The sequence below is a fragment of the Vanellus vanellus genome, assembly GCF_965231255.1.
Source record: "Vanellus vanellus genome assembly, contig: HAP1_SCAFFOLD_147, whole genome shotgun sequence".
Lineage (NCBI taxonomy): Eukaryota > Metazoa > Chordata > Aves > Charadriiformes > Charadriidae > Vanellus > Vanellus vanellus.
The window spans coordinates 126,818-147,326 of record NW_028126926.1 but is presented as its reverse complement, the minus strand read 5'-3'; the positions used below and the strand labels follow the sequence as shown (position 1 = coordinate 147,326).

At 51.7% G+C, this 20,509-nt stretch overlaps 1 protein-coding gene across 1 annotated transcript; it reads right to left on the bottom strand.

The window, feature by feature from the left end:
* Window positions 1-19,573: 19,573 nt before the first annotated feature.
* Window positions 19,574-20,509, bottom strand: LOC309685632 (olfactory receptor 6E1-like; the record flags this gene model as incomplete). Its single annotated transcript, XM_082501370.1, has 1 exon — window positions 19,574-20,509. One exon carries the CDS (start codon window positions 20,507-20,509, stop codon window positions 19,574-19,576), a length of 936 nt encoding a protein of 311 aa, XP_082357496.1.

The following is a 20,509-nucleotide window of genomic DNA, read 5'->3' as shown; positions in this document are numbered from 1 at the left end:
TGTTCAGTAATTTGACTTTGCAGCCAAGCCTCCTCGAACTAACTGAACTCTCTGAAATTTAATGCATATTGGCCATAAGCTGTTTGCTTACCAGGCCAGGTTGGCCGGGGCTTGGAGACAGCTCATCCAGTTGAAGGTGTCCCTGCTCATGGCAGGGGGGTTGCACTAGATGGCCTTTAATGGTCCCTTCCAACCCAAACCATTCCATGATTCTAAACAGAGCCCGTTTTTACTGGGAGGGGACCAAGTCTGTACTGGAAGGGTTTAATGAAATCCAGTTTGAAATGGCACAGTGCAAATCGTACTGGGAGGGGATGAGAGGATGCAGTTTATACTGGGAGCATGCTCAGCCTGTACTTGGAGGGGTTAAAGAGGACTAGTTTGTAGTGGGAGGGGCCAAGTTTGTACTGGCAGGGGTTAAAGCAACCCACTTTGTACTGTGACTAAGCCCAGACTGTAGTGGGAAGGGGCCAGGGGCTCCAGTGTGGACTGGGAGGGTGGCCCAGTATACCCTGGGAGGGTCTAAAGGGATAAAGTTTGTACTGGGACAGGGCCCAGTCTGTTTGTACTGAGACGAGGCCCAGACTCTGCTGGGATTGGCTCAGAGGATCCCGTTTCTACGTGGAGAGGGCCCAGACTGTACTGGGAGGAAAGTGGGGGATCCAGTCTGTACTGAGATGAGGCCCAGTCTGTACAGGGCAGTGTTAAAGCGATCCATTTTGTACTGGTACACAGAGCAGTCTGCACTGGGAGCTGGGCTGGGATCCACTTTGGACTAGGAAGAGGCTCTTTCTCCGCTGGGAGGAATTAAAGGGATTCTCTTCATACTGGGACAAGGCCCCTTCTGTACTGGGAGGGAATCAGGGGATGCAGTTTGGACTGGGACAGGGCCCAGTCTGTCCTGGCATAAGTTAGAGGATCCAGATTGTATCGGAGGTGGCCAGTTGGTAGTGGGTGGGGACCAGGGAGTCCATTTTGGACTTGGCATTGGCCCAGTCTGTACTGGGAGGGGTTAAATGGAGTAATCTCTATTTGTTGACAGTCTGTTCTGTACTGGGAGGGGAGCACGGGATCCAGTTTGTACCAGGAGGGGACCCAGTCTGTACTGGGAGGGGGCCACAGCATCTAGTTCGTACTGCCACTGGGACCAGTCTGTAGTGGGAGGGGTTAAGGGATTTGGTGTGTACTGGGAAGGGCGCAGTGTATACCGCGAGGGTTTAAAGAGGTAAAGTTTCTCATGGAATGGGGCCCAGGGGTTACAGGGAGGGGGCCATGGGATCCAGTTTGTACTGGCACCTGACCCAGGTGTGGAGGGGATGAGGTGGTGGAGTTTGTACTGGGACAGGAACTAGTTTTTACTAAGAGGGGATCGAGTGATCCAGTTTGTACTAGGAGAGGGCCCCATCTGTACTGGCAGAGGTTGAGGGGATCCACTTCATACTGGGTCAGGGCCCAGTCTCTACTGGGAGGGGTTGAGGAGATCCACTTTCTAGTGGGACAGGGACCCAGTCTGTCATGGGAGGGGTTAAAGAGATGCAGTTTATACTGGGAGAAGGCTCAGTCTGTACTGGGAGGGGATTGGGGATCCAGTTTGTACAGAGACGAGGCCCAGTCTTCTTGGGCTTGGTTCAAAGGGCCCCATTTTGGACTTGAAAGGGCCCAGTCTGTGCTGGGAGGTTGCCAGTAGATGCAGTTTGTACTTGGATGGTGCCCAGTCTGCATTCTGAGGGGATCAGGGGATCCCACTGATACTGGGATTTGGCCCAGTCTATACTGGGACACGTTAAAATGATCCACTTTGTACTGGACAGGACCCAGTCTGTACTGCGAGGTGTTAAATTAAGGCCAACAAGGCAGATATCATGGTGGGAGTCTGTTATAGACCACTCAACCAGGATGAAGAGACAGATGAAATATTCTAGAAGCAGCTGGGACAAGTGTCACGATAGTCAGCCCTTGTCCTCGTGGGGGACTTCAACTTACTGGATGTCTGCTGGAAATGCAATAGAGTGGAGAGGAAGCAGCCCAGGAGGTTCCTGGAGTGTGTTGAGGATAACTTCCTGACACAGGTGGGGAGGGAGCAGAGGAGGGAAGCACCCCGCTGGACCTGTTGTTTGCCAACAGAGAAGGGCATGTGGGGGATGTGAGGATTGGAGGCCGTCTTGGGCATAGTGATCATGAAATGACAGAATTTTCAATTCTTGGTGAAGTCAGGAGGGGGGTCAGCAGAACTGCCACCTGGGACTTCCGGAGGGTGGGCTTTGGCCTGTTTAGGGGTCTGGTTAACAGAGTCCCTTGGGAGGAAGTCCTGAAGGGCAAAGGAGTCCAGGAAGGCTGGACATTCATCAAGAAGGAACTTGTAAAGGCACGGGAGAAGGCTGTCACCATGTGCCAAAAGACGAGCCATCAGGGAAGAAGATCTGGCTGAACAGAGAGCTTTGGCTGGAACTGAGGGGAAAAAAGGAGTTTATGACAGTTGGAAGAAGTGGCAGGCAACTCGGTTGGACTGCAAGGATGTCATGAGGTTATGCAGGGAGAAAAGTAGAAGGGCTAAAACCCAACTAGAAATTAATCTGGCCATGCCATAAAAGACAATGAAAAATGTTTTGTAAATACATCATCAACTAAAGGAGGGCCAAGAAGAATCTCCATCCTTTATTGGATGTGGAGGGAAACGCAGTGACCAGGGATGAGGAAAAGGCTGACGTACTTAATGCCTTCTTTGCCTCAGTCTTTAAGAGTAAGACCAGTTGCTCTCTGGGTACCAAGCCCCCTGAGCTGGAAGACAGGGTTGGGGAGCAGAATGAAGCCCTGCAATCCAAGGGGAAATGTGAGGAACCTGCTACATCACTTAGAAATACACAAGTCTATGGCGCCGCTTGAGATCCACCCAAGGGTACTGAGGGAACTGGCGGGAGTGCTCAGCAAGCCACTTTCCATCATCTATCAGCATTCCTGGCTAACTGGGGTGGTCCCAGTTGACTGGAAAATAACAAACGTGGCGCCCATCTACAAGAAGGACCAGAAGGAGGACCTGGGGAATTACAGGCCTATCAGTCCGACCTCGGTGCTGGGGAAGGTTACGGAGGAGATCATCCTGAGTTCCATCATGCAGCACATACAGGACAACCAGGCGATCAGACCCAGCCAGCATGAGTTTATGAAAGGCAAGTCCTGCCTCAGAAACCCGACCTCCTTCTATGACAAGGTGACCAGCTTAGTGGATGAGGAAAAGGCTGTGGGTGTTGTTTACCTGCGCTTCATTAAAGCCTTTGACACTTTTTCCCACAGCATTCTCCTGGAGAAACTGGCTGCTCATGGCTTGGACAGGTGTACACTCTGCTGGGTAAAACACTGTCTGGACGGCCGGGACCAAAGAGTGGTGCTGAATGGAGTTCAATCCATTTGGCGGCCGGTCACAAGTGACGTTCCCCGGGGCTCAGTACTGGGACCGGTTCTCTTTAATATCTTTATCAACGATCTAGACAAGGGGGTGGAGTGCCCCCTCAGTAAGTTCGCAGATGACACCAATTGAGGTGGGAGTGTTGATCTGCCTGAGTGTCGGAAGGCCCTGCAGAGGGATCTGGACAAGCTGGATCCATGGGCCGAGGCAAATGGTGTGGGGTTCAACAAGGCCAAGAGCCGGGTCCTGCCCTTGGGTCACAACAACCTCACCCAGCGCTACATGCTTGGGGCAGAGTGGCTGGAAAGATGCCCAGCAGAAAAGGACCTGGGGGTGTTGGTGGCTGAATATGAGCTGGCAGTGTACCCAGGTGGCGAAGAAGGCCCACAGCATCCGGGCTTGTACCAGTAAGAGTGTGGTGAGCAGGACTAGGAAAGTGATCGTCCCCCTGTACTCTGCATTGTGAGGCCCCACATCGAGTACTGTGTTCAGTTTTGGGCCCCTCATGACAAGAAGGACATTGAGGTGTTGGAGCATGTCCAGAGAAAGGCAATGAAGCTGGTGAGGGGTCTGGAGGACAAGTCTTGTGGGGAGCGGCTGAGGGAACTGGGGTTGTTCAGCCTGGAGAAGAGGAGGCTGAGGGGAGACTTTCTCACTCTCTACGGTTCCCTGAAAGGACGTTGTAGCAAGGTGGGGGTTGGTCTCTTCTCCCAAGTAATGAGAGAGAGGACTTGAGGGAAATGGCCTCAAGTTTCTCCAGGGGAGATTTACATTGCGTATTAGGAAAAATTTCTTCAGCTAAAGGGCTTCCGAGCACTGGAACAGGCGGCCCAGGGAAGTGGTTGAGTCACTATCACTGGAGGTATTTAATGGATGTGCAGATGTGGCACACAGGGACATGGTTTAGTGGTGGACTCGGCAGTGTTAGGTTTACAGTTGGACTCTATGATCCTAAAGGTCTTTTGCAATTTTAAATGATTCTGTGATTCTTTTGGGACTCTGGATTTTGTTTTTTCCTTGACCCTTTTTGGGAGGGCAGGAGGTGTCACAGAATTTTCCTACACTCAGCCTCGCTCACCCTCACACCCCACTGCCCCCAGGAAGAGCCCTGAGCCACCAGTGGGCAGGACTTGCCTTCCCAGGGCCTGGGGGTCAGGGTTTAGCCTTTCTGCTGCATCAACCAAGCCAAGGGGTTCCTCAGCATTACAGCCACCTGCACAGTGCCTTTGCCTACCTGCAGCCACAGCCTCCAGTTATCTCCTCTAACGAGTCCCTGGGGAGACTTTGGCAGTAACGACCCTCAGTGGGGCCAATCAAGGCTTCAAGGTACTTTGCTTCTGACTTGGACTTCTGGAGCACTTTGTTCAATCTTCTCTCAGTGCCTGAGGCTCATGGACAAGCTCCCTTCCCTTCCCTTCCCTTCCCTTCCCTTCCCTTCCCTTCCCTTCCCTTCCCTTCCCTTCCCTTCCCTTCCCTTCCCTTCCCTTCCCTTCCCTTCCCTTCCCTTCCCTTCCCTTCCCTTCCCTTCCCTTCCCTTCCCTTCCCTTCCCTTCCCTTCCCTTCCCTTCCCTTCCCTTCCCTTCCCTTCCCTTCCCTTCCCTTCCCTTCCCTTCCCTTCCCTTCCCTTCCCTTCCCTTCCCTTCCCTTCCCTTCCCTTCCCTTCCCTTCCCTTCCCTTCCCTTCCCTTCCCTTCCCTTCCCTTCCCTTCCCTTCCCTTCCCTTCCCTTCCCTTCCCTTCCCTTCCCTTCCCTTCCCTTCCCTTCCCTTCCCTTCCCTTCCCTTCCCTTCCCTTCCCTTCCCTTCCCTTCCCTTCCCTTCCCTTCCCTTCCCTTCCCTTCCCTTCCCTTCCCTTCCCTTCCCTTCCCTTCCCTTCCCTTCCCTTCCCTTCCCTTCCCTTCCCTTCCCTTCCCTTCCCTTCCCTTCCCTTCCCTTCCCTTCCCTTCCCTTCCCTTCCCTTCCCTTCCCTTCCCTTCCCTTCCCTTCCCTTCCCTTCCCTTCCCTTCCCTTCCCTTCCCTTCCCTTCCCTTCCCTTCCCTTCCCTTCCCTTCCCTTCCCTTCCCTTCCCTTCCCTTCCCTTCCCTTCCCTTCCCTTCCCTTCCCTTCCCTTCCCTTCCCTTCCCTTCCCTTCCCTTCCCTTCCCTTCCCTTCCCTTCCCTTCCCTTCCCTTCCCTTCCCTTCCCTTCCCTTCCCTTCCCTTCCCTTCCCTCCCCTCCCCTCCCCTCCCCTCCCCTCCCCTTCCCTCCCCTTCCCTCCCCTTCCCTCCCCTCCCCTTCCCTCCCCTTCCCTCCCCTTCCCTCCCCTTCCCTCCCCTTCCCCTTTCCCCTTTCCCCTTTCCCCTTTCCCCTTTCCCCTTTTTTTTCTTATTTTGCATTTCTTTGTTCTTCTAGACTTGTGATATTATTGTTTTTGGCCTCATTCTTCTTTTTCTCTTGGCACAAAGGCCACATGCACATTTGCATTTGGGCTACCTCTTTAGATAAACTCAATAAAGAAGGCAGCAAAAAATTAGTGGTCTCAGCCCCATCTCTACTGCCTGCGAGTCGGGGCTGCTGCTTCCCCTGAGCCAATGCCAAGGACAGGAGCAGGAGACAGCCTTTATGGTGCTGATCTCTCCTGACATCCACACTGTCCTGCGGTGCCATTGCATTTCTACTCCTCCTAAAGTCTCATGTTACTTGTGACAGTCCTGTTGTCTCTACAGTGGCATTCTTGTTGCTGCAGGCAGGAGCAGTCCGTGTGAACAACTGCGTCAGAGTTGGCCTCCCTGATGGAAGCACGGTCACTAAAGGGATTTTTCAAGGCAGGGTTAGAAGTCTGGACGTGTCTTCCAATGCACCCAGGGAGCTGGTCCCTTATAAACACTGTCGTTCTTCTGGTGTTCTTGATGGGTTCAGGAGGACAGGCTCAGAGTCCCAGGGGGATCTGTGAGGGCCCAAGGGCTGGGTGAAGACCTCCCTTTGTGTTGCACATGTCCACTCAGACAGCAACTGGTCTTTGACTTATCTGACTGGCGCTGCCCCACCAGCAGTGGGGCTGATGAAAGATGAGGAACTGGGAGGTGCATGGAGAGCTCAGGGGATCTGCATGGACAGTGTGTGAGTCTGAGTGGGCAGTGAGCGGCACCTCATAAAATGAGTGACCATCCAAGGTTGAAAATGTCAACCTGTGGAGCCCATAGGCTAAGAAGGAAACTTCAAAGCAATGACAGGTTGTGAGGACCCAGTAGGAAAAGGGACATAAGACGAGAGCAGTTCAGGACACCCTCTCGGAAAGCCTCAAGGGCTGGATCCAGTGCAGCCCTGTCCTGTCCTTTGTGCCTTTGGAGACACCCTTTGGTCCTACTCAGCCCTGTCCTCTTTTCCTGAGCCAGGAGGGGAGATGGAACGGGGCTCAGCAGCAGTCATCCCTTTCTGGCTGGGTCTGCTGCCCACCCTGACCAGCATGGCCAGTGCAGGCTCACCTCATGGCCCCAGGGCACCACAGCCCCCTCCCTCTGCACAGCAGCACCACCAGCTCAGGGCCATGCAGGGAGCACAGGGTGGGAACCAAGAACGTCAACCTGGGGAAAGGATCTCTGGGGAGAAGGGGTGTCCAGGGGGAAGAGCAAGGGAGCACTTCTGTGCCTGCAGGGAGGAACCCATGAGAAGGAGAAAGCTCTTTCTGCAGCACCCACTCGGGGCAGGCTGCTCCGTCTCTGGAGCAGGACTCTTGTGCCGGCCTGGGGAGAGGGGCTGGCACTGAGGGGGCAGAGGCCGCCTGTTGTGGGCACCTCCTTGGCCCGAGATCAGGGCTCCTGCAGGTTCACGGACCTCCATGTCCTCCTGCCACGTGCAGCCTCCAGCCATGGGGCTGATGGGGAGGCTGAGAGCCCTCTCTGTTCCCCAGCAGCTGCTGTGCCCTTCAGAGGGGCTGTGGCTGTGGGGGAGCAGCCAGAGCTCTGCAGCACCCTGTGGCGGTGGGCCATGGGGCCAGCCCAGAGGGGACTGCTTTGCGGGGCTGGGCTGGGGAGAGGGCAGGGGAGTTGGGGAGAGCCTGGGAGGGGCTGGGCTGGCCTTGGACGTGCCCGGGAGAGGACACACACCCACTGGAGTGTGTGGTGCAGAGCCCGGTCTCGTGGCAGGGAGCTGAGACATGCGGGTGCAGGAGAGAGGAGGCCGGTCTGTGCCCTCGGTGCCATGGGCAGACTGGGAAGGTGCCCAGGGCATTCGTCACCCCCAGCCTCTCCCCTCGGCTCCTTCCAGCACTGGCCACTCGCTCCTGTTCATGGGGGAGGTTTGCTCTGTGGCCATCTCCTGCCTGAGTCCTTGATAGGCCAGCAGAAGGCACATGGCCTGAATGCCAGTTGTGAGGGTGTGTTGTGCTTTGGGCCGCACTGGGCACTGAAAGGAAAGACAGACACTCTCCACCACCTCTGTCTCCAAGGAGAGGAGGGAGACAGAGAAAGAGACACTTGGGTTTAAAAACTAAACTACTTTTGTGAAAATATTAAGAATATAATAATAATTAAAAAGGAAATACTGTTACAGATATACTGTATGTAAAGTGTATTGAGCTCTCTGGATGATGATGACATCATCGTCGGGCACTGGGAAAGGCCCAGAATGGACTCAGTGATGGATGGGAACTGTATTCCGGATCTGGATTCAGGAACACATGGATCAGGGTCAAAGGCAGATGGACAGAGTCCTCCTCAGACGTCGGCCATTGCAGAAAGAGGGCTGACCCTCTGACCACTCAGCTTTTACACTGAGCATGGGGCAGATGGGGTGGAAGATCCTGTTGGTCAGTTTGGGGTCACCTGTCCTGTCCGCTCCTCCCCGCAGGTGGGACCCCTCTACGCTCTTCTGGTTTTGACCCTCCAACGTGGCACATAACCAAGTGAGCTGCCCTTGGCTGTTATAGCAATGAGCGTAAGCGAGAGCCTCTCTGCACACCATTGCGGTATTGTGACTCTGGAAACAGACACAGTCTGAAGAAGGAGCCGTTAATTTCAGAGAGTGCAGGTAGTTAGAAGAGACTTCACTGGGAAGTATAATTACTGAACAGAAAAATGGTTCTGTTTTACCTCAAACTAGGACAGACAGGGATCTTCAGAGCCTGGGTGGGTGCAGCTACACAAACACAGATGTCTTCAGTCACAGGGACACAGACGCCTGGTGCCCGTGCAGCTGCCCTGACAGCTTCCCAAGGGGCTCTGGTCTCCTGCAGGTCCCGTGTGACATTGGCCTGTCCCAGACAACAACTCAGCTATGTCGGGGCCTCTACAGGTGGTCCTGGATGTCCATGGTCAGAGAGCTGAAGTCTGCCAGGAACATGATCCTGTGTATTTAATCTCCTGACGCTTTCCACCTGTCCTGACAAAATGACCGGGTCTAAAGGCACCTTCTCAGCAGACCAGCCGGACCGATGCCCTTCCCATTGCTCTCCAGTTTCCCCTTCCCCTTACTGCTCGCTCAGTCTGATCCCTCTCAACTACCCAGGTGCTGCTTGAGAGTTAGAAGCCCGCCCTTGTCTTTCAGCAGTCTAATGGGCTCTTCAGCCAAATCCTTCCGTGTGTTTATACCTATCATTTCCCATCAGTCTCTCTCCAATACTTCTAGTGACGACGATGACCCTCGCTGGAGGAGTTTCACCAGGTTGAAGAAGCCCACCTGCCTCAGCGTTCCAACACAGGGCACGTGCTTTAGGCCCCAGGCCTCAAAACCAGGAAATTCCACCTGAATTAAGAAAACAGGTTGTGGCACCAAGGGTGCAGGACACTGGCCCAGGCTGCCCTGAGAGGCTGTGGAGTGTCCATTCATGGAGATATTCAAAACAGACCTGGGCATGCTATTGAGCAACCTGCTCTGGCCGACTCCCTTTAGGCAGGGGATTGAAGTAGATGATCTCCAAAGACCTCTCTCAATCTACATGGTACTGTGAGGACATGAAAGTCCAGCGAAAGGCTTTATGTCTAGGGTAGATACTTGTGAGGTCCCTTCTGCCTGAGAAGGCAACAGGCCAGCAGCAGCCCAAGGCCTGGCATGTTATTGTGAGGTCACCTCTGCCAGAGTCCCAGATACCTGAACAGCCGGCGTCTGCTTTGGATGCTCATTTTGGGGCCACTGCTGTCTCTGCAGGTGGCAGGCCAACCCCAGGCTCAAGGCTGGGTTCAGTGCCCATGACGGCCTTCCTTCATGAGTACCAGACAGCCCAGCAGCAGGCCCATGGTTTGGATGTTAATTCTGAGGTCAGTGCTGCCACAATCTCTGACAGGCCAGAAGCAGGCAGATCACCTGGATATGAATTTGGAGGTCAGCGCTCTCTGAGTGCCTGAGAGGCCAGCACCAGCCTCATGGGTGAGGTTGGTGTTTGCAGGTCCTTTCTGCCTGAGTCCTTAACAGGTCAGCAGCAGGTATGGCCAGGATGCCAACTGTGAGGGTGCTGCTGCCGGAGAACCTGAGAGACCATGAGCAAGCTCAGGGGTGTTGGACGTGCTGTGTTTCAGAGCACCTCTTAGGGCAGCAGAGGGTTGATGACCTGGCTTGGTACTTGTGAGGTCCCAAGTATGAAACATGCCAGCAGCAAGAGGTTGCTTGTGAGGTCACCACTGCTTGGACACTGGACTGGCCAGTAGAAGGCCCGTGACCGGGATCTGTGTTTGTGAAGTCATTTCTTTGTGAATATCTTTTTAAGCAAGGATCAGGTTTGTAGCTGTGTTAGGTGCCTGTGAGGTCTCTTCTTCTTGGAAACTTTCCTGGACTCTTCCCTAGGCAGTGGGATGCCTGCAGTAGTGTTCCCAAGGTTTCAGACAGCTTTTGCCTTCTCAGCAGTGAAATGTCTCTGCTTTTCTCTCCCCTGGTTTGGGATTTCTGGACTCACTGAAAAGACGCCCAGCAGAGCCAAGATGCCTGCTCCCCTAACCCCTGTCCTGGATGGGGGTCATGATGGGAGGTGTGGCACTCAGCATGCTGTGTGGTCCCCATCACTGCCTGGTGGGCTTGTATCCCCCATCCTCTGGAAGCCATTCTATTTCCTGCAGCAGCAGGAGCCCTTTCCCATTGCCCCTTGGATGGTTCTGTCAGGCTCCAACCCCCGAACGAGATCTACACTGGGACAAAGGGGCTCCTTTCTCTTTAGTCCCCACCCATGCACACCACAACCTGGACGTCAGATGAACACGCAAGGGTGCATAAATGTGGGAGCAGTGTGACCACCACATCGACAAAGATGTTTCAAGGGTGCACCCAAACCCTTGGCTCAGGATCTGCCTTCCCAGGGCCTGGGGCTCAGGGCTCGGCCTTTGTGCTTCAGAAAGCCAAGGCAGGGTTTTCGCAGCCGCGCAGCTGCCCCCACAGGGCCTTTGCCTACCCGCAATCATGACCTCCTGTTGTCTGCTCGAACGAGTCCCTGGGGGATGTTGGTCAGTAACCACCCTCAGTGGGGCTCAGTCATACTTGAAGGTGCTTTTTCTCTGCTGACTGTGACTTCTTCATGAGAGGTTTGTGCAATCTCCTCTCAGTACTTGAGGTTCAAGGGCTCAGCAGCAAAAATGCCATGGGGCTTGTTACAGTGAAGAAAGTCCTGAAAAAACATGTCTCTTCCTGCCATTTTCTTCTACTGTTGTACAGTTAATTGGACAGTTTCCCAGTGTACTTATGGAGAAAGGTATCAAAGAGCTTCTAAGAAAAAAGACTGTTTATTTTCAAAATGGAGGAGAGGCTATAGCTGCATTCTCTGATCGATGTTGATCCAGGGTCTCTCCTGAGGAGATCTGGACTGGTCAGAGAAGCTGTCCCTTGAGGTCTGACACAGCATGGACAACCTTGCTCCGCTTCTCCCCAACACCACCACGTCTCTCCTCAGCCACCTGGGGCGTTCCTCCCTTTGCCTCACATCACACTTCTCCACCGCAGCCTGCAGCTGGAGGTTACAGCTCCTTTGCACCAGCGCCCACTGCTTTCCTTAGAGACCTGGAGGCACAAAGCCAAAGGGGGACTTGTCCTTATTTCTAACAAACCAAATAACAGTTATAAGATTCGCCTCACAAAACACACTCAAAAACTCTATGTCAAGTACAAGCTGTCCCCAATGGGGTTCACCTTCCACAATGCATAACCATGCAAAAAATGATTTAGACAGATGGAAATTATAAAATCAACAAAACTAAAGAGGTTCCTGAAGACTGATAGCCACAGATTTTGGAAAGACCCACAAGCTTTTAACTGCCTGAAGCTCAAAGCTGCAACTGGATTGTTGAGAGGTGTCTGAATGATCGAAGAAGAAGGGGAAGAGAGATCTAGAGAGCAATCACAAGTGCTTCTGTGCAGATGCACTGCTGGAAAGGTGGCTTCAGACATGGTTGGTTTAGTTAGGAGAGGTGGAAATAAGTGAAAGATGAGGGAGATGAAATTCAGAGCCTGAGAGAGGGAGTCCTGACAAAGCAAATAGAGGGGAAGGTCCATAGGTCTCCTCTTGCTATCAATGCACATCCTGAAAACTCCTCAATTCGATCTCATGGGAAAACATTGACACTTTATCAAAAGTATTCACTTGATTCAGCTGATGTGGTTATGCTCTTACACGATGGTTGGGATCTGGGCTTGGTCATCCTGCTTGACGAAGCACATTGAGGGCTTTAACAATGATCTTCACATTTCATTTTCCTACAACTTCCCGCTTCACCAGCTCCCAGGGATGGCAAACTTGTCTGCTCATTCCTTCCATGGTCTCTTCAGTGAGGGACGTCAGCAGGGCCTGCCAACACCCTCAGAAACCTGCAGGTTTGCTGCTTCTCCAGAAGCTTGGTCAGCCTTTCAGGATCTGCAGTTCAGGAACTCGGCACCAGAGGGCTCATTCCCACAAAAAAACACCCGAAGGAACCAAGTTGGGGCCTAATTTTCCTTTAGTCTTCAGGTCTGATGTGGCTCATTAAAGAGATTTTGGGAGTGTAGTCAAAGTGAAAAGATGTCAAAGAAGAGAGACAAAGGGAATAACATGTTTGATTTTAACTAGCCACTTTTGCATTATTGTCAATGCACTTGGCTTAGAGGAATGACTTCAAGTAGAGTCGGCACCATCCAGAGCCATATGGATGGACTGGCACAGCCCCCGCACCATCCCTTGCAGGAGGCACCCCCCTCTCCTAGGCTGAGGCATGCATTCAAGATGCAAACCTCTGCAGTGCCCACTTGTCACAGGCCTCCCGGCAAAGGCTGACTCATTCCCCATGACCCTCCAAGCCTGCATCAGCTCATTGGGCTTTTGCTCCCCAGCACTGCAACTCTCCAGCCCATGGCAGCTTTGGCTTTGACACCCTCCCTCCATGCTGGGCCAAGGCTTCTCAGTTCCTCCTTGGCAGCTGCCCCTGCTTCCACCTCCTGCCTGCTGCCTTTTGGCCCTGGCGCTCACTCACTTTACACCAGCAGCCTCCTCAGAGGGACGTTTCTCTTCATGGCTCTTCAGAGAGATCCTTCCTGCCCTTGGAGGAGGCTGTCCTGTAAGGCCTATGCGATTTCCTGAGCTCCTTCACCCTTCAGAGCTGCTTCCCAGGGCACCGCTTGCATCAGTCTCCCACGCACATGAAAGTCATCTTCTCTGCAGCCTGCCCATCTGTGCTCTGCTGCTGGCCTTCCTCACTCCTCTTTGGCACCTGGGACACCACTATTTCCTGGTCATGACAGCCAAGGCTCACGCTGATGATCACACCCTGACCAGCTCTTCCATGTTGGCCAGTACCTGGGCTAGGTGAGCATCACCCTTCCTGGCCCACCTGGCAGCTGTGTTAAGAAGTCATCCCAGATTCCTACAGACTGTTGGCACCCCGTTGCTTTGCCTGGCCACTGAATGCCAGGATACTTACGGTTCTTCATGGGAACCTGCTCATGCACCTGGAGGCTTCTCTGGGTAGATGTCAGAAGAGTTTCAAAGGTCCCTTATGGAGGCTGAGTGCCTTTCTTTCTGGGATCATCACAGAGCAGCACCTCCTGGTGAAAAAAAAACCAACACCCTTGGATGCAAACTCTCTGGTCCTACGCACTGGTAAGTGTGCAGTTGGCTCATGTGAACCCTGGCTTGTTCCCCATCCACTGCAGGTTGTTCTCCTCCAGAATCCTCCCTCAAAGCACAAAGGCCTGGGAGACCTTGCTGGTGGTAACCGAGGAAAAGAGGACATCAAGTATCTCAGATCTATCTACACCTACTCCTACTAAATTCAGCAGTGCTGCTACATTATCCTTGGGCTTCTTTAACTGTTCCCGAAGTAGCAAAAGCTCATCTTGGTGCCCTGGAATTCCTTTTGAGTTTCAATTGAGTTTTGATATGGACCATTGCTGGGCCTGGACGATGCTCTCCTTAAGTCAAGATGTATCCGGGCACACTGTTCAAGTTATTGGTCTTTTCATTGACTGTATCACCAAGGGAGTGAGTGAGGATGCCTGTGTAGTGTGCTTCATGTCCATGCAACGCGTGTCACTGTGGGATAGAGAAGGGTCAGACCTTGCCTCTGAATAGACCTTGTGACAGATACCTTTGGCTCATGCCTCTGAGTGACGGCATCAGACAACAGAACAGACACCAAATAGCACTCTCTGCGATGCTGTCTGGGGCATCTGTGATGCATCCACCCTCAATGGGAACTGTTTTCTCGTAGGTCCCGTGTGGCCCATGCCAGCCTTGGCATCTCATGTAGCTCTCTGGGCCAAGGTTTGAACATGAAATTGAGTAGCTGCCCTGAATTCTGTCAGGCAATGTGGGGCTGAACAGGGGAACAATGCCATTATTGTCACTGGAGATCTCTATGATTAGAGAGAGAACACAGAAAATAATATAGGAGTTCTCTATCATAGGTTCTATGATTCTATGGTTCAGTGAAAGGGCGGTCGATTGGAAGCTTGATGAACACCTGGGGTCAGAAGGTTGTGTCCAGAGATACGCAATCCAGCTAGAGGTCATTTACTACGTCTGTACGTGGGGAGTCGACACTGGGACCAACGCTCTTTAACAACTTGGTTAATGGCCTGGATGGTGGGGCAGAGTTCACCCTCAGCAGGTTGCAGATGATATGAAACTGAGAGGAGTTGATGCTACACAAGATGGTTGTGCTCCCCTTCTGAGGGTCCTCAGCAGGCTGGAGAAAGGAGCAGAGGGGAACTTCACCGAGTTCAACAAGGGGAAATGCCCAGGCAGCAGTAACACCATTCAGCAGTACATGTTGTAGAATCATAGAATCATAGAATTGCTGAGGTTGGAAGGGACCTTTAAGGTCTTCAAGTCGAACCATTAACCTACCCTGACAAAAACCACTTCTAAACCATGTTCCTAAGTACCAAATCTGCCCTTTTTATAAACACCTCCAGGCATGGTGAATCCACCACCTCTCTGGGCAGCCTATTCCAATGTTTAATAACCCGTTCAGTGAAAACGTGTTTCATAATATTCAATCTAAACCTCCCCTGACATAACTTGAACCCATTTCCTCTGGTCCTATCACTTGTCACCAGGGAGAAGAGGTCAGCCCCCACCTCTCTACAACCTCCTTTCAGGTAGTTGTAGAGGGTGATAAGTTCTCCCCTCAGCCTCCTCTTCTCCAGGCTAAACAACCCCAGTTCCCTCAGTCGTTCCTCATAAGATTTGTCCTCCAGACCCCTCACCAGCTTTGTAGAGCTTCTCTGGACACGCTCCAACACCTCAATGTCCTTCTTGTAGTGAGAGGCCCAAAACTGAACGCAGTACTCGAGGTGGGGTCTCACTGGGCCGAGTACAGGGGGATGATCACTGCCCCAGTCCTGCTCGCCACACTAGTCCTGATACAGGCCAGGATGCTGTTGGCCTTCTTGGCCACCTGGGCACACTGCCGGCTCACATTCAGCCAGCTGTCCACCCAGGTCTTTTTCTGCAGGGCAGCTTTCCAGACACACCGCCCCCATCCTGTAGTGCTGCAGGGGGTTGTTGTGACCCAAGTGCAGGACCCAGCACTTGGCCTTGTTGAACCTCACACCATTGGCCTTGGCCAATCAGTCCACTCTGTCCAGCTCCCTCTGCAGAGCCAACCTACCCTCAAGCAGATCAACACTCACGCCTAGTTTAGTGTCAGCTGCGAACTTACTGAGGGTGCATTCGATCCCCTCACCCAGATCATTGATAAAGATCTTAAAGAGAACCGGCCCCAGCACCGAGCCCTGGCGTACACCACTTGTGACTGGACACCAACTGGATTGAACTCCACTCACCACCACTCTCTGGGCACGGCCATCCAGATGGTGTTTTACCCAGCGAAGAGTACACCTGGTCCAGGCCATGAGCACCCAACTTCTCCAGGAGAATGCTGTGGGAAACAGTGTCAAAAGCTTTGCAAAAATCCAGGTAGATAACATCCACAGCTTTTCCCTCATCCACTAAGTGGGTCACCTTGTCATAGAAGGAGATGAGGTTTGTCAGGCATGACCTGCCTTTCACAAACCCATGCTGACTGGGCCTGATCACCCTATTCTCCTGCATGTGCCATATAATGGCCCTGAGGATGATCTGTTCCATGACCTTCCCAGGCACCGAGGTCAGACTGACCGGCCTGTAGTTCCCTGGATCCTCCTTCCTGCCCTTCTTGTGGATGGGTGTCATGTTTGCCAACCTCCAGTCAGCTGGGACCTCCCTGGTTAGCCAGGACTTCTCATAAATGATGCATAGTGGGCTGGTGAGCACTTCCGCCAGCTCCCTCAGTACCCTTGGGTGGATCCCATCCGGCCCCATAGATTTGTGTACCTCCAGGTGCTGAAGCAGGTCCCTCACCATTTCCCCTTGGATTACAGGGGCTGCATTCTGCTCCCCATCCCTGTCTTCCATCTCAAGGGTCTGGGCACTCAGAGAACAACTGGTTCTACTGCTGAAGACTGAGCCAAAGATGGCATAAAGTACCTCAGACATTTCCTCATCCTTGGTCACGATGTTACCGGTCCCATCTACTAGAGGATAGAGATTATCCGCAGTCTTCTTTTTATTGCTAATACACTTATAGAAACTTTGTTTGTTGCCCTTGACAACAGAAGCCAGGTTTAGTTCTAGCTGGGCTTTGGTCCTTCTAATTTTCTCCCCACATAGCCTCACTACCTCTTTGTAGTCCTCATGAGTGGCCTGCCCTTCCAAAGGCCATAAATCCTCTTTTTCTCACTAGGTTGCAACCCTAGCTCCCCGTTCAGCCAGGCCGGTCTTTTTCCCCGACAGATTGTCTTTCGGCACAGGAGGACAGCCTGCTCCTGCGCCTTTAAGACTTCCTTCTTGAAAATCATGCAGGCTTCCTGGGCTCCTTTGCCCTGGAGGACTGCCTCCCAGGGGACTTTGTCAACCAGGCTCCTGAAAAGCCCCAAGTCTGCCCTCTGGAAGTCCAGGGTAGCAGTTCTGCTGACAATTACGATAGATGGGACTCCTCGTTTTGAACGACAGAAATTCAACAGACCTCTTAAAGGAATAGTTCATCACTTTAGAGAATTATATTTTTGCGTGTGTGTGTATATATACATTAGAAGACAAATATAACAGTAATTTGAGTGAGACTGCACTTTTAGAGGACTCTAGTGTCTGAATTTGTGACTATATTTACTTTATAGCCAGTTGTGGTGTGTGAGTTTCGAGGTCTCAGCGTTTTCGAGGTCGCCCGTTGTGGGGACCTCAGGAGGGAGACCTCAGCACTTGACCCAAGCTGCCACCACGGTTATTTCATACCATGAGCGTCATCACATTCAATATAGATTAGAAAGTTTGCTGCAAAGTTCATTCTCTCCCTTGATGACTGCCATCCTGAGAACTTCTTCCCCAGTGCCAGATCCCCCAGCCCTCCCCCTCCTCCCGAAGCTGTAGCGCTCGCAGTGTCCCACATTTACTGTCCACTGCTGGGAGTGCACAGCTTCTGACTGATATCGTTGGCTGAGTGTAGTCTTTGTATATTTTGTATTGGTATCTGGATCCGTATTGGTTCTGTGGCGTTAGTAATGTAAATTATCCAATCTTTGTCTATTAAATCTGTTGACATTTCCACCCATGTGTTTGGGTTTTTTTTTGCCTGATTCCCCTTCCTGGGTGGGCAGGGGTCATCGGGTGACAGAGTGATTGTCTAAAGGACAATAAATTGTGAGGGATTTCTCAAACCATAACACAGGCACAACTTTATGGTGAGGCTCTGGACTTGGTTTCTTCTTCCCCATTGCTCGGGGAAGCCGGGAGGTGGTGTGCGGTTTTCCTACACTCAGCCTCACTCACCCTCACACCCCACCACCCCCAGGAAGAGCCCTGAGCCACCAGTGAGGGGCAGGACCTGCCTTCCCAGGGCCTGGGGGTCAGGGGTTGGCCTTTCTGCTGCATCAAACCAACCAAGGGTTTCCTCAGCATTACAGCCACCTGCACAGTGCCTTTGCCTACCTGCAGCCACAGCCTCCAGTTATCTCCTCTAACGAGCCCATGGGGAGACTTTGGCAGTAAGGACCCTCAGTGGGGCCAATCAAGGCTTCAAGGTACTTTGCTTCTGACTTGGACTTCTGGAGCACTTTGTTCAGTCTCCTCTCAGTGTCTGAGGTTGATGGAGTCAGGGCCAAATACACCATGGGGCTCGTTAATGTACAGAAAGTCCAAACGAGCTATTTCTCTCCCTGTAATTTTCTTCAAGTCTTCAATAAAGCTAATTGGAGATGTTTCATACTGTAATTTAGAAGGAAGATTTTAAAGAGAACCTAATAGAAAATATTATTTTTTTTTTATTTCAAAGGTTCTTTTTATTAGCTTTTCAGTTAGAGAAGAGGTGATAGAAGCAGTCAGCAGTTGATATTGATGCAGAGGGTCTCCTCAGGAGGTCTGGACAGCCAGGAAAAGCAGTCCTCTGAGGTCTGAGACTGTATGGACAGCTTTGCTCCTCACCTCCCTGTCCTCCCCATCCCTGTCATTGTCCAACTGGGATTTGCATCACTTTTCCTTACCTCAGACTTCTCCACTGAAGTCTGCAGCTGGGTGTTACAGCTCCATTGCACCATCTCCCTCCTGCGCTCCTCAGAGACCTGGCTGCACCCAGGCGCAGGAGGAGTTTTCCTCTTTGCAAGCAGAGAAAAGTAAAGCATGATCAAGTTTGATAAACAATAAAACACCCTCTGCAACCAGATGCTCAGGACAAGCTGCCTCTAATGAGGTTGCTTTGCTACAAGGGATGATCTTATCAGAAATGCTTTAGATGGACAGGTACAAAAAGAGAGATATAAACGTAGTTACAGACTTGGCTAAAGGAGATAATTAGACAACTGAAAGACAGGCAAACTTGTAACTCCCTGAAGCTCAAAGCAGCAGCTGGATAGGTGACAGGAATCTGAATGACCAAAGAGGAAGGGCAGGAGAAAAGTGGAGTGCAATAGAAAAGGCTTTTGTCGAGACAGTCTGCATCTGAAAAGCTGACTTTAGAAATGGTCATTGTATATAAACAGGTGATACATGTCTGAAAGTTGAGGGAAATTAAAACCACTTTATTAACAGGCAGAATAGTGGCAATGAAGTCACAGGGGAAGATCTATAATTCTGTGGAATGTAATTTTTGAAAGGTCATTGGATTTGTAGAGGTCTTGTGAGAGAGGACAATCAAGTGTTGGACCCAACTTTGAAGGAGGCCAAAAGTGCAGCTCAGGGAACTACTGGCCCAGAAAGCCAACCACATCCTGGGCTGCATCAAAAGGAGCGTACCCATAATGTGTCCTACAGCCCTAGGCAACAATCCCCGTAGTCCAAATGGTGATCCAGAGAGCTGCTCTCTGTGATTCTTCTTGATGGATTTCACACCTGGGGCTGATGGCTGTTCCAGGGCAGCCCTGGAAGGAGCTGAGCTGAGCTGTTCCTTCCTCAGGAGTCTGTAATTGGGGTTTCCATCTGCCACTGTGCCTCTGTGCTCTTCTCGATTTCTGGAGATGGGCTCTTGATGAGCTGGTGGCTCTGCTGTGGTGGGTCGGGGAGCAGGACATTAAGTGAGTTACACCCCTGACATTGCTTGTGCCTTCTTCAGTTGCAGATGAGCTTCTTATCACTCAACCTAAATCAATCCAATGAGAACATAAATCTCCTGAGACATCTGTGTTTGGTGGTTACATGCATATTCATTGGTATTATTTAACATAGGAGAGCAGATCATTGGAGTTGCTGTCCAGAAAGGCATCGTGATTGAGGCAAAAGCTATCGTGTTGCACGGGCAATGGCTTCATTCAGGGCCAGTATCACAGCCTTGTTTCTAAGACTGTAGATGAATGGATTTAAGAATGGGTACAGGACAGTGTTCAGCAAAGCTACCATTCTGTTTGCCTCCAAGGAAACATCTCCTGAAGGATGCACATAGAGAGCAATGCAGCTCCCGTATACAATGGCCAAGGTGGTGAGATGAGAAGAACATGTAGCAAAGGCTTTTTTCCTGCCGGAGGCTGCTGGGAGGTGTAGAATACAGGAAAGGATGCCTATGTAAAATGCCAGAGTTAAACATAAGGAACTGAGAACAACAAACGATAATAAAACCGAGTCTATTTTCCAAATCAGGCTGGTGTCAGAGCAGGACAATTTGAATAAGGGGGAGTTGTCACAAAAAAAATGATGGATCTTGTTTGAGCCACAGAAAGTCAGCTTGTAGAGGAGGACCGGACGGTAAGTCAAGAGTGTGATGCCCATGACCCAAGCAGCGAGAACCAGGTGGACGCAGAGCTGAGGCTTCATGATGGCAGTGTAACGCAAAGGCTGGCAGATGGCAACATAGCGGTCAAAGGACATGACAACAAGTAGAACAAACTCTGTACAGCCCAGGGCAAAATAGAAATAGGATTGGGCAAAGCAGCTGCTTAGTGAGATTGTTCTCCTACCAGAACCCAGGATCACAAACAATTTGATGCTCGTGGAGGACGTAAAGCAGATTTCCAGGAAGGACAGGTTGCTGATGAAAAAGTACATGGGGGTTTGCAGGCGGTGATCCACACACACGAGGAAAATGATGGTTGTGTTCCCCATCACTGTTGTCAGGTATATGAGCAGAAGGACCAGAGAGAGAAATAGCTGTAGTCTTTGATCAAGCCCCGAGAAACCCTCGAGGATGAACTCAGTAACTGCAGTTTCATTTTCTGGTCCCAT